The 14,453-nt window shown below is 44.3% G+C and overlaps 1 protein-coding gene across 4 annotated transcripts in view; it reads right to left on the bottom strand.

Annotated features, from left to right (window-relative positions):
• Nucleotides 1-3,376: 3,376 nt before the first annotated feature.
• The window catches only part of LACC1 (laccase domain containing 1), a 17,066-nt gene continuing 5,989 nt past the window's right edge, over nucleotides 3,377-14,453 (bottom strand). For 2 of the 4 annotated variants that reach the window (XM_045012911.1, XM_045012891.1), the window contains exons 2-6: nucleotides 10,920-11,544; nucleotides 7,911-8,092; nucleotides 6,870-7,035; nucleotides 4,999-5,224; nucleotides 3,377-4,341 (exon numbers count right to left, since the gene is read on the bottom strand). In XM_045012911.1, coding sequence (XP_044868846.1) covers nucleotides 4,167-4,341; nucleotides 4,999-5,224; nucleotides 6,870-7,035; nucleotides 7,911-8,092; nucleotides 10,920-11,493 — 1,323 coding nt within the window. In that variant the 5' untranslated portion in view covers nucleotides 11,494-11,544 and the 3' untranslated portion in view covers nucleotides 3,377-4,166. Of the gene's footprint in view, nucleotides 4,342-4,998; nucleotides 5,225-6,869; nucleotides 7,036-7,910; nucleotides 8,093-10,919; nucleotides 11,545-11,813; nucleotides 11,905-13,834; nucleotides 13,963-14,453 lie in introns of those variants that run through there. The other 2 variants (XM_045012922.1, XM_045012901.1) reach the window with 2 other exon arrangements.

The raw sequence follows: 14,453 nt of genomic DNA, 5'->3' as shown, positions 1-14,453 counted from the left end.
AAGTTCATGAAGGACTATGGGACTCAAAGGACAAAATCAGGGCACACATGATGCTAACACATGCAGCCTCAGGATAAGTGAATGCAGTTCATCTCTCTCATTGCATTACTCAACAGCAACTGATCCATTAAGTGAAATGAGGACAGCATAGACTGAATCTAGGAATGTTGACTTGTTTGCTTTATAGGCTGATAATGGGGGGCCATTGTGAAACCATCATATGGGGTATGGCCTTACAAAAATCCTGTGCTCAGGAGGTAGGCTCCATGCTGGTTCTATGCTATTTTAGAGGGGACTGCTGGGGCTATGTGTGAGAGAGCACAAATAGCTCCACACATGGTTCCTGTCTAAGAACTGCTGCATAGAAAGACAGACTGTGCAAAGGCTGCACTGCATCCCCACAGGGTAGATTCTGTCTCCTTAAACACCTGCTCCGGACAGTCATATGAAGCTCTTTTATTCCATTTACAGGGGCCTTTTGTGGCATTTGTGAATTTCACCATACAAAAAGATAGCAGAAGATAAGCACAAGAAGAAAAAAAAATAAAGGAAGAAAAGACCCATTGTGCAAAATACAGTGCTGTCTGGGAAAGGTGAAACCCTTCCGGCATGTTAGTGGTTGTAATTTTTGGTGCATATGTCACTGTGTGTTACACCAGTCAGTGTGTATCACATGTGCTGCTCTCTGCTCAGTCCACAGAGGACTGGAGCCTATTACAGCTCTCAAGCTCTGACCAGAAGACCACACAGGAAAATCGACACCCCCACTTCAGAGACCTGAAGGTTACCGCTCAATGCTGAAGCAGCGCTGTTCTAATATAACACCTGATCATTCATTTCTCAAAGCCTGCTCAATAATTGGAATACATCAATGCAAATGAAAAGCTGTCCAGAATTTACAACTGCACTGAATGTTAATTATGCTGTATATTTACAGAAGACAGTATTCAGTATGATAATATACTCACACTCTCCTCACAGCCCATCCCAGTAATAATTAATAATACCATTTACTAACTTGATAATAGCTCAAATATTATAAATTCATACTAGAAGTTAATGGGTGGGAAGGATCATTAAACAAGTATGTCAGAATAATTTATTAAACAGGTTAAAAGTTCCCCGAGAGGTGGTGAGCCTCAGCTGCTACTACTGATCTGCTTATTAATACAAACAGCAGCAAAAAACTCTACGCTTACAACCTGTACACACAGCTGTGAAAGGACATGCTCACACCATTGTTATCCAGTCTTCCCTGCATCTTTTATGTCTTGTCTTAAACTAAGATTATAATCCCTTTGGAGCAGGGACTGTATTTGATTATATGTAAATATATTTGTTACATAGCGCCTAGTGCAATGGGACGCTGACTTGGTTGGGATCTCACAATTATTATTTATTTATTGTATGGTGGCAGCACCATCATGCTAGGTGCTGTAAAAAAAAACCCAAAGCTGGTCCCTGCTCTGAAGTCATGTAGTGTAATAGAAATAATGAACAACGATGGTAACAATGGCTTGTGAGGCTCAGTGTGAGCAAACTTTCAGTGGAACTGCTCACTTTGCACTTGTTCTGTGACTTGGATACCTTTCTTACCTTTAAATGGTAATTTTTCCAGCAGACAACGTAATGTCACACTTGAACAGGCATGAGCGACCTGGTGGAACTGCAGAATGATCTTAAACCTCCACTCACATCCCAACTGCAAATGCTACAGCACTAAAGCTATAGCCAGAAGCCGAGATTATAGCTAAAGAATAGTTTCAGCAGATCGTTTGTCCATAAAGTCCATTTACAAAAAACCCCCACAGATTTAAAAAAAAATCTATTTCCAAGTGGACAAGGAAAGTCTCTAATTTGCTAGGCAGTGAACAGCAGCCCCACCAGGAGAACAGATTACTGTCCAAGCACAGATGCCAGAACGACTTGGCCGAAGAACTATTGGCAAAGTCCTAATAAGTGTCTACTTTAAAGTGTTTTATAAAAGTAGCTTTGGAACACCAAACTGCAGCGCCACAGATCTGCTCCAACCAAGCATTATCCTGGCTAAAGAGATGGAAAGCTGAGTGCATGAGCCCTGACCCCCTAGGGGGCAAAATGTATCCTGGACGGTGCAAGGGACTGCTTGAAAAATAGAAAAAAAATTTCCAGACATTTCCTCCAAGACTTAAGCCAGAGAACTCTGCAGGTTACAGTCCTCCTAGAAATGGACCTGGCTGATAAATGACTACAGTACAGGGAGGCTCTTTTCATTCGTATATGATGATCAATGATGTCTATTGTAAAACCAGAATGTCCAGAGGCACATTTTCAGTAGGAGCATAAGAAGGGTGCGTAGTTAGATTTTACTACCAGAACAGATAATGGGGTTAAAACAGGTTTCTTTTCGATGTATCTAGGTTCTTGAGTTTAGATCAAGCATAGAAGATAGTGTCTAAAGTAAGCTCAAGCTGGTAAGAAAGCATTGGCTACTAAGACCAAGCAGTGTGGGAGAAAAAGAAAGTTTCTGAGCTTTATTGAGGTCTACCTGGCCACATCCCCCTGAACAACAGAACTATGGTCTATGTTTACTGGAGTTATGGTTCCAGATTTTATCTACCTCAGGATCTGCTGCCAAAAGCAGTTGATTTAATATAATAGAGCAGGGGTAGGCAACCTATGGCACAGGTGCCGGAGGCGGCACACGAGCTGATTTTCAGTGGCACTCACACTGCCCGGGTCCTGGCCACCGGTCCGGGGTACTCTGCATTTTAATTTAATTTTAAATGAAGCTTCTTAAACATTTTAAAAATCTTATTTACCTTACATACAACAATAGTTTAGTTATATATTATAGACTTACAGAATGAGACCTTCTAAAAACGTTAAAATGTATTATTGGCACACAAAACCTTAAATCAGAGTGAATAAATGAAGACTCGGCACACCACTTCTGAAAGGTTGCTGACCTCTGTAATAGAGACACATCCAGGCCAAGTCGCATTGCCATATCACAAGAGGAGTTCTCACTTGACCTTTTTCAGCTTTGAACCTTGCTTGAACTGTAAAGGCCTAGTGAGACCAAGATGCTGAGAGGAGCCATCAAGCTTACCTGGAATTGTATAAATTTGCAATGATTGTTCAAGCCTGAAACTGACCTTGTTCACTAAGAAAGGACTTAGTGTCCAGTGAAGCTAGCTTAGGAACTTTAATCATCTTAAATTAAAATCCACTGGGAAAAAATAAGCAGAAACCAAATCATGAAACTGTGGTAATGTATTTCTAATGATCCCTTTGCAACTTTCATAATGAGCTCAAACATTTCAGTCCACCCAGCATACAGGCAGGGGAAGCTGAGGGCCAAGAAATATACAAAATAGAAAAGAAACATCCCCTCTCCAATACGTCCCTCTCCCCTGATTCTGTGTCTCTTAAAATGGCATGCCCATAGCTAGAATTTGCACTCCTTTTTACTGACCTCTTGGTGCCTGCCAGCTGCCCGATTACTAAGTAGCATATAATGCTCTTGGCTGCTCAGTGCAGTGGGAAATCAGTGTGAGTAGAAAGGAAGGAGGAGTGGGCACATAGAGAGGAAAGAAGGATTTGAAAATACCTCCCCATTGTGTAGATACCAGGGGCTTCAGTGCTTATGCCCAGCTTCATGAAATTGGTAGGAACATGGCCCGGGACGGAGAGGAGTCAAGGAACTAGCAGCTCTACACAGCATGCTCTGCTTTCAGGGCAGCACAATCGATGTTGCAGCTTACACTGAACGTTACTGCTGCTCTGAGAGAAGCAGTAACTCTCTTCAGGACTTTCCCACACTACAGAGGTCTGGGAATATGGGAGGTAGAAAATGGAAGTCAGACAATGGAGCCATGTTGCTGGTATAATTCAGAAAGGCTTGGGGGTGTTGTGCACGGATGGTCTAGCTCTCAAAGATCTTCACTTTCCATGAGAATTTCCCCATGCAACCCTGTCTCTGGCTCTTTCATCCGGCTGCTGGTCTCGCCTCCCACAGGGGAACAAGGCATCCCAACAGTTACAAATCCCTTATGATAAGTCCACTTCTTCCTCAGCGCTTATCAGGTGAAGGAAAGGGGAGAGGCCTACTATCAGGAGAGTAAGATGTCAGGCAATGCTAACAGTTATTGTCCAGTTACTACCCAAGGATAAGAGACACTACCTCAGTCTCTGATCGATATGAAGCCAATCTGTGTGCCAAAGTTAGTGCCATCGCGAACGTGAGAGTAAAATGTATCAGGGTGGCATGCTGTGCAGAAAGTGAGACTTTGGTTGTGGTCAGTGACAGAATCATCCTGTATGTTCTGAGGCAGAATCCCTCCAGTCTCTAGAAGAATTCTTAAAGGAAGAAAAAGAAAAGATGGAATATTTTATCAAATGGCACGTTCCTTAAGCCAGTGTGTTACTGCTATTGCAATACTGTAAGACAAACTGTGTTAATACCATTTTTTCTTTAGATTAAAATAAGTGGTTTTGCTCAGTCTTTAGGACACATACTTAAGCTTGAACATGTATACAGAACAAAGAAGCTACTCTTAAGGCATAAAATAGCTGAAATATAGCAACATTTGAAACTCGAAGAGTTGGTTCTGTCCTGACTTGCTATTAGAGGAAACTCGATACTTTGGCAACACATGCAAAGCATAACAAAACTTTGCTTGTAATGTTGTTATCCAGGAAAGCGAAGTTCAGTATATGATGTTCTTGGAGGCAGTGGGGATTTTTTTGTGTCCATCCCACCCAATTTTTCAAGTGGGATTGAGTGGTACACAAGGTGAGCAAATATCATCCCTAGGTTCATTCATTAAGGGCTTGATACTGCAATGCTCCCACGAAATTCTGAGGGCCCTCAACTCCTACCTAGCAGGATCACACTCCCTATCAGTGACTAACTGGGACTAGAACCTAAATTTCTTCTGATTCAGTCTTTTATCCTCATCCCTAGACGACTTAGCTCAACAAACTAGAGCACAGAAAAACACATATCAGACTTACCGTGTTGCCCTTTTAATATCAATATAGGGCTTTGGAGATTCAAACTGTCTGACACATTTTGGATCAAGATTGTAAAATTCCTTTGCTGATTCCCGAGGAAGTGTAAAACAGCATTGTCCAACAGATGGGCCCAGCACCACAAGTATATCCTTAACATTACAGCCATATTCTGTTATCATAGCATTTACTGTAGCCATAGCAATTCCTAACAAAGTGCCTTGCCATCCTAAGAAAAAACATAAGGGGAAAAAATGCTGTAAGATTGTTTTTTAATTGAATGGTTATAGAAAATTATTATTATTATTAATTATTATTATTATTATTATTATTAAGGATCTACAAGCCAAATACATGGAGGAATAATTAGCTTTTAGCAAACATTAACAGTCCTCAGAGCATTCTTATGAAGTAGCCGTATTACCATTTTAGAGATGGGGAAACTGAAGAAAAAAGGAACCTTTAATTGCCCAAGGGCAGAGGAAGTCAATATTACAAGCGGGCTTAGAACTCAGGAATGCCTTGCTCCCAGCTCTGATTTTAAACCATTCAATTACACCTCACTGTTCACTCTGTGCTGCAATATCTCATGGGTTAACTGTAAAAGTTTCTTTACAATCTCACATGACAGCACTGTGGAAAAATATTATTTAAAGAGAAGGGAAAAAACATTTCATATGAAAAAAAATCTCCTTATCTGTGCTACTTGGCTGAAGCAAGTGTAAACTGGGCTGCATGCCAGGATTGCTTGGACTACAAGGAAGAAAGCCTAGCTCTGACTCCCTGTGCCTTACACAGAGCTCAAGACAGGCTTTGCACAGAACTGAGTGTGCCTTAAAGTAGAGGCAAAGGTATTTTGTTTCTTTTTCTCCCCTCCTTTTCTGTGACCCCTGGCTACAGTCTGGGCCACAGAATGGTATTTAGGGGTAGACAGAGCAAGGTTTAAAGCTATTTTTAAATGTTTATCAAAATAATTTGACCTGCTACTGACTTCAGGCATGGATTTGGGGAGCGCCAGGAGGATGGAGATGGGGGAGAGAATATGTGACTGGTCAGGGACATGGTAGAATACAAGGCACGTGGATTGGAGAGAGGGGATTGGGTGACATGCTACCTGGTCTTGGAATGGGAGGGTGAAGCAGCTGGAGGGGGTGCATGGAGAGGGCACAGGAAACTGGCAGAGAATGTACAGGGTGCAGCAGCTTGGGGGTCAGGGAAGGAGGGAGCAGGTAACTGAAGGGGGAACATAGAAAGGGACAGAGCATGCACAAACTCTTATCCACACTTTTAACACTTAACATTTCTAGATATAAAACTTAAGCCTCTTAAAATTGTCAGTGTGGATAAAAGCTTCTCTTTTATCCCCGCTTCGTTCCCGTCACCACTCACTTCCCCCATGCATATAATACACACACATACACCTGGTGTAGATCCCTGCACACATACATCTTTCCTGTATGTATAAAGCCTGCAGAGGGAAGCTCCACTCTGATGGGCCTCCTAAGAGCTATTAGATCCATTGTCCTCCGGCACAATCTAATTGAAATGTTTGATGCTCACACCAAAAACTGGGCAATTCACAAATACAAACCTTGTTAGAAACAGTTAAAGTTGCAAGTGTGTTTGACTGGAATCCAGCTAACTATTACATGCTCTTCAGAAGAATTCTACATCTTTGAAAAAGAACGATATTAGGAAGCTTGGAAAGGAAGAGTTAAGGGATTCAGCCTGGAATCTTTCACTCACTGGCTCTCATTAAACCCAGCCTTACTACTTGATTATTAATACTGTTTACTATTCAAGGGATCCATTCCCAGTACTTGCCTAGTATTATATTACTTTGATTATGTGAACTGAATACTACATGCCCTTACCAGAATGAGCAGCTCCACATGCTTTTTTGACAGGATCAGCAAAAAGCACAGGTATGCAGTCAGCGCCGGGAGCTGCTATTGTAACATCTTTCTGATTCGTTACTATTCCATCATAGCTGTCAGGCTGGGGCTTTCCCATAATCCAAACATCACTGGCATGATTGACCTGTCAGTACAAAGACAGATGAAGCACAGTTATAAGGCAGTGAAAAAAAAATTAATTCATACTTTGCTGAATGCCCTTTCTCCAGCTCTCTTGTTCACACCCTCTTCAGGCCAACCCTTATGTTTAGAACTCCATCCCTCTTCTTCTTCGACAAACAACCACTGTCTTTGCCTTCAGATCCCTACTTAAAACACACATCTGATGTGCAACCCATCCGCCTAAGAAAGAAATGATTTAAAAAAAAAAAGATATCTGAACCGCTTTGATTTTGGATCTTTATCTGGTCATATATGGTATTATGTCACTGAACAAAGGGCTAGTCTACACTTACGAGCCGGGTCGACGCGGTGAGTTCGACTTCTCGGAGTTCGAACTATCGCGTCTAATCTGGACGCGATAGTTCGAACTCCGGAAGCGATAGTTCGAACTCCGGTACTCCACCACTGCAAAAGGCGGTGGCGGAGTTGACCTTGGAGCCGCGGACTTTGATTCCGCGGCGTCTGGACGGGTGAGTAGTTCGAACTAGGATACTTCGAATTCAGCTACGCTATTCACGTAGCTGAATTTGCGTACCCTAGTTCGACCCCGCTTCTTAGTGTGGACCAGCCCTAACTGTATGATCTATTAGAACAAACTTCTTGGGAGCGGGACTGAGTCTGCCTCTCTATATAGCACCAAGTGTGTTGACAGCCATGATGACAGTTTCATCATGATAAACTGCCACAATAACTGTCTTAAAAAGTTGTCCTACCACTTATAATCTCTTGCTAGGAAAGAGAAGACTAATGCATAGTTAAAAAACCAAAACATTCACTGCTACACAAAGCAAGCTCTGATTAGTTAATATAGGAGTCCACCACTATCTGATAACATACCTTCACACTGTGAAATGTCTCGGGGTCAAAACCTGCAGCATTAGCTAACCTGCGCAGGTTTTCTTTAACCACAGCCTTTGGATCTCTCCGCTTGGAACTGCTGAAGAGGTTGAAGGAGCTGAGCGTTGGTATATAAGAGATCCCACCTGTCCTTGTGGTGAACCCATGTAGGAAGATGTGACCTGGTGAAGAGAGAGAATTTGTTTGAAACAAATGAGAAACCTGAAAATTATACCAGGTTCTGCCAAATGGAAGGGATATCAGCCAGTCAGATTGTTGGATGGCTGATCCTTATTTAATGATGACATTTAAAAACAAGGATCCCATGCTCCCTTCTCCTTCTGGAGAGTAAGTGAGAAAAACTGTGACTCTTGCCAGGGTAAAGCGTGGAGTGAGTAAGAGCTAGGACAGGGGCATATTCCCTGTGATCACATTATCCCTGAACTCCACAGAGCTCCAGGTCAAGGGATGTGAGTCAGCAGGCTCTCTGCTAGATCTAATATTACCCTCTCCCAACTTCCAGGGTAAACCCAAGCAAATTACTGGTGTCCAAGCCTCTAGCAACTCCTCCTCTGAAGATACTTCTGGGAGCACCTGCAGTGGAGGGGTCCCTAGCACACAGCTCCAACAGGTGAAATACTGTCCAGGAACCACAGAAGCCTGGGTGGGGAGCTGAGCAGCAGGGCAGTGGCAAGGGATTTTGGGGCAAATGGCGCTTCCCTCCACTGGAGATCTCTAAGGAACTGCAGGCTGAGGGAGAACCAATCTTCTGCTAGGTGGATATGTGCAGGGAGACCCACTCCTTGTGCTGTAATAAAAATCCATTCTATGATTGCTTCATCCAAGCCAGGACTTAGATTGACACGTGTGGTGACAATGTGCAGCAGAGGCTGTGGCAGGGGCGTGGCCACGGGTGGCTTGGGTGGGCCACGGTCCACAAACTTAGCATCCAGGTCCACCCAAATCTGAGCAGGGGTTTAGTGCTGCCACAGCAGCCCAGAGCATCACTCGGGCACCTGAAATCCAGGATGGAGCTATGTGCCCACCCTTCAGAAAGCTACACTCCAGCAGCTCTGCCTTGACATTTTCTGAGCCGCCCCATGCACGTTACCAGCTTGGCAGGTGAAGTCCTATGTCTGGAGACACCAGGGCTAGGAAGAGGGTGTAGTGTTCGGGGAGAAGCTGATCTAGCACAGTCTGTCATTGCCCATCCACCAGAAAGTTGGGGCCCACCCAAATTTCCACTCCTATCTGTGCCACTGGACTGTGGGTATGTCTACTCTACAGACACCAGAGCGACATATCTGTGGTGCTGCAGATGTGCTGTGGTAACACAAGGAGTTTTTCCCATCGTTTTAGTTAATCCACTCCCTCAAGAGGTGCTAGCTAGGTCAACAGAAGAATTCTTCCATCAACCTAGCAGTGCCAATATCAGGGCTTAGGTCGGCTTACTTATGTCCCCCACAGGAGTGAATTTTTTGCACCCGTGAGTGATATAGCTAAGTCAGCCTAAGTTTTAGGTGAAGACTGGGTTTGTATCTGTGACCTAGGTAGCTAAGGAGAATTACAAAGTGTGTGTGTGCGTACACGTGACTGACAGAGTGAGAGACCAGGCACCCTGAATAAAGAATTCCCTGTGTATTCTCTGCAACCAAATCCTCTACCTCCTCTGCCACAAGAGATGCTGTGCTATAATCTCCTGCCCCTTGAAGGAAGAATTCCAGGAAAACTCAAGTTGAAAAATCCCTTTTCTCAAGCTGGGAATAATGTACATAAAGAAAAATGAGGTAACAAGTCTTTGAATCACTACTGTAAGGTATAACTGATTTTCTGACTGGCTAAGGCATGTAGTGGGTGTGTTTTTGAAGACAGTTTCAGCAGTCCATATTTGTTATCTTAACATCCGAACAGATACAGGATATAGCCAGATAGAGATCTTCCAACAATTCAGTTCTTTGACTTGGGGAGTGTCATTTCAAGTAGCCGGAATATGAAAAAGGTTGTTTTTATCTAAACCGTGAGATGCCCCCCTCCAACAGTGCAGGAAAAAATAATACCCAAAGATTTAATTAAATGTAAGGTGTGAGTGCCAGCAGAGCAGGATACAGGCAGGGCCGGCTCCAGGATTTTTGCCGCCCCAAGCAGCAAAAAGAAAAAAAGGAAAAAAAAAAGCCACGATCGCAATCTGTGGCTCTACCACCGCCGGTTCAGTCTTCGGCAGCAATTCAGTGGCTGGTCCTTCGCTCCCAGAAGGAGTGAGGGACCCGCCGCTGAAGAGCCGGAGGTGCGGCCCCTCTCCGTTGGCCGCCCCAAGCACCTGCTTGCTGGGCTGGTGCCTGGAGCCGGCCCTGGATACAGGGAACCCCTTGCCCACCGCTTCCTACCCAGAACTTCAACACAAGACACAGCCCTCGTTTGGCTGCTTAGAGCCCACAAGCGCTGGGATGGAAAGCAGTTAGATTAAGGGGAGCATTGTGCTCTATGGCTCCACTCAGACAGGTGTTTGCTTTTTGTTTTTTCCCCATAAGAACCATTGCTACTGTCCCCATCAGCTGAGATGGTGTCTCTGTTTTCTGCGTCAGCACTAACACTGAACACATAGAATCTTACCCTATGTTGTGCCATTCTTTAAACCACATTTGCTCCTTCCCAATTTTGGACTGCTCCAGTGTGATTTAGGCATCCTGTGGGACTAAGTTATTCAGCAGTGCCACTCAGAATCCCCAGAGTGCTACAGGCCCACCCCTTTAGGCCCCTTCTCTACCCTCTGTGCCTGGACTTACACGGGCGGGCTGCATAGGACAATCTATGGCTATCTTATCTGATGTCTGCACTGGGGACTTCTCCCTTGGCTGGCTATAGGGATATCACAGCAGCAGAGAGAGATTTTGGGGATGAAAAATTCACCCCTAGGACCTCATGTTGCTAACCCCTGATGTAGAAGAATCTGTAAACTGAAAACTGAATGAAATAGGTTTAAAAATCCATAAAATCTGTTTTCCAGTTTACCTGGGATCAAGGAAGATTTTAGAATGGTAAGCTTCCCTTTCAGGTCTGGCAGACTTTCCAAGTATGTTTGAATCTCACTCCTGATGAGTTCCATCTCATGGGCAGGAAGTGTTTGTATGTCACTCTGAGGTTCAGCTATTTGTTGGAGGTTGTTTCCTTCACAATCCACCCCAAAATCCTCAAACTGAAACTGGTAAACAGCAGTGAATAGGTGGTCTATAAACACTTCCATTAAGGCTTTCCTTTGTACTGGTAAAATGATGTTAATGATGCTTAAATCCTTTTCATCTAGTTTTTGTTTAATGGTGTACAAGGCAGCAGCTGTACTTGTCTTGCAGACAACCTCAATTCCTTTCTTCAGAATCTGAAAACTGCTGATTACTTTAAGTAACGAATCTTGTTCACTGCTCCTTTCGCTTCTCGGAGTTTGGTAGCACATTATGTAAACAAATGGAGCACTGGCAGAGAAGTGTTTTTCAATCCTTTCTAGTGTGCTACATAATAACTTCTGAATGCCATTAGTTTGTGAGTTCATTTGTAGACTGAACAGATCAATCAGTACTGCTTCTGCCATCTTCCAGTTGATTTAAGGAGTCCTAAAGGTACCAGATATTGAATAAAATGCCTTCAAAAAAAAAAAAGAGAACATTATTAGTCTAAATAAGCAAAGTTACAACTTATTATTTGTTGTTTAACATACTGAAAAGTAATGTAATTTCAAATATATTTTCCATTGCATCCAGTGTTCAGAGCAAAAGGAAACTAAAACAGAAGGGAATTGTTCTACTTGTGTTTAAATCCCCCTACTGCATTCTTTTTGACTTTCTCCAGATCTGAGATGTTAAAAGTATGGCCCACAATATAATCTGGCTTTCACAAATGCATTTTAATGACCTGGGCTCCTTTCCTCCCAAATACAGCTTCTAAGGTGAACTTGAGGTACAGCTTCATGAAGCAGTTGGTGCCTCTTTGTTAACTGTATGCTCTGGAACAGTGGTTCTCAACCAGGGATTCAGGGCCCCCGGGGGGACCATGAGCAGGTTTCAGGGGGTCCATCAAGAAGGGCCAGCATTAGACTTGCTGGGGCACAGGGCAGAAGGCTGAAGCCCTGCCACATGGGGCTGAAGCGCAGGACCCTCAGCCCTGCCATACGGAGCTGAAGCTGAAACCTGAGCAATGTAGCTTTGCAGGGGCCCCTGTGGCATGGGAACTCAGGCCATTGCCCTGCTTGCTACTCCCTAACACCGGCCCTGGCTTTTATATGCAAAAAACTAGTTATTGTGACACAGGCGGGCCGTGGAGTTTTTATAGCATTTGGGAGGTGAGGGAGGGGAGAAGGGTGTCAGAAAGAAAAAGGTTGAGAACCCTGCTCTGGAGGACATTGAAACCTGGCTCCAAATCCACATGACAAATGAAGAACATTCCTGGATTTCATTGTCACCTTTGTCAAAGCTGGTGTGTCATAGTCCTAGTGGAACTCCTCCAACTGAATACTTATCAAGTTGCTGTATTTGGATCCCCCCCTGCTGGATTTGTGTACTCTAAAGCTTCCCTTGATCTGAGTAGGCTCCAACACTGCTCTTTCCTTCACCTCTCTGGCACAATTCTTAGGCACAGGCTCTCTGCCTATTAGCGCTTCATGGAAATGGGACCTCACAGGCCAGCTGCCCTAGATCCCCAAGACCTGTCCTGAGCCCCTGTTGCCCATTTCCAGAGCTCCAACACTGTGGACACACTGGTTTACAGCTACCTTTCCAGGAACACGTGATAGTTGAAGCACATACTGCACAGACTTTGCAAAAGGGATTCTAAAACAATGACTCTTTACTTTAGGACAGTGATTCTCAAACTTTTGTACTGGTGACCCCTTCCCACATAGCAAGCCTCTCTGAGTGCAACCCTCCCTTATAAATTAAAAACATGTTTTTATATAGTTAACACCATTATAAAAGCTGGATGCAAAGCGGGGTTTGAGGTGGAAGCTGACAGCTCGTGACCCCCCGTGTAATACCCTCGCAACCCCGAGTGGTCCCAACCCCCAGTTTGAGAACCCCTGCTTTAGGTGGCCCAAGCGATCTAATATCCAGATAAAACAATAAAATATGTACATACCCTTCTCTGTCTCCAGCACTCTTAGGGCTTAGGTCAGAGACCTCTAGGGCAGTGTTTCTCAAACTGGGATCCCCAGATCCCTGTGGGTCTGCAAGGGTACTCAAGGGGGGCTGCGGGCACCACTGATCAACACCTCCTCCTCCTTCCCTCCCTCCCTCCCTCCCTCCCAGCGCCTCCTGCGTACGGGGAAGAGCTGTTCAGCAGTGTGCAGGAGGTGCTGGGAGGGAGGGGGAGGAGCGGGGACAGGGCACGCTTTGGGGAGGGGACGGAATCATGTCCAGGGCCGCTGGCCCTGCTGATCAACTCTTCCAGATCCTCACCCTTCTGTTCCTGCACAGCATTGCTTTCTGCTTCTGGTCTCTTCCCCCCTCTTTCTAAAATGGCTATTGAGAGTTCCTTTTTATAAAGTTGCAGTTTCCTCTGTCATGTGACCTTGTCAGATGTTCAAAGTCCACCACCTGGTGATCTGTTGCCTGAATACTAGGCTTCCTGGCAGAACCGGGTTTTCTTGGTTTGGCCACCTTCTTTTTTCCAGGTTTTTCCCATTTGAATACAAGACTAATCTTCCATTGCTAGCCCTGTGTTATCACCTCTTGGAATTTCATCCCAAAATGGAAGTAAAACACAACAGAGAAGCCAGACTAGCCTTACAATCAAAATGAAGTGTGCAGTTTGGTAAAGATACATACAGAGTTCATAATCTCAAACAGGATTCATAATTGTATGTAGACAGATTCCCCAAATCGTCACAGGGTGTTACAGAGAAACAATCTGTACTCATTCTGTCTCTCATGGGGACTTACAGTTTGTTCCTTCCTTATTATTGTTTCCCTCAAACGGAATTTAAAGTCATCCTGACTAAAAGTGCCCGTTTTCTCTTTGTGTACAGAATACATAAAAGATTTCATTTGTGCTATCAAACGCAGAGGACTTGACTGGTCTACTTGAAATATGCTAGGACTCATGATCAAAACCTGACAGCTGGTGACAGTGTCTGTCAAGGGATTTATGACTCTCAATCTCCCTTGGAGTATTATTACATACAACTGATGACACCTACTAGGGAAATCTGCTTGCTAATGAAAATGCATGAGGTAGGTCAAGGCCACAGACCCAACAGCTGTCACCAGAGAACTCAGAACGTAGCTTAAGTTACAAGCAGCAATAATAAGGTGGCAGTTGCAGTAGGCACCTTCCTTGCCCTGCTGCTCCCAATGGAGGGTGCCTGGCCTGTTTGCCTATCAGAAGATCCCAGTTGAATTATAGGCAACATCATACCCCACAAAAGGAAACCTGTCTGGGACAAGACAGGAAACTGCAACTCTCTCTTACCTCATACATATGAGATGGGGAGGGCAAGCAGGGGTCACTGACTCCCACATCTTCCCTCCTTCCTAAAGAAAACACCACCCCTGAAATGAA

The sequence above is a fragment of the Mauremys mutica genome, chromosome 1 (assembly GCF_020497125.1).
Source record: "Mauremys mutica isolate MM-2020 ecotype Southern chromosome 1, ASM2049712v1, whole genome shotgun sequence".
Classification (NCBI taxonomy): Eukaryota; Metazoa; Chordata; order Testudines; family Geoemydidae; genus Mauremys; species Mauremys mutica.
This window is presented reverse-complemented; position numbering and strand designations above follow the sequence as displayed.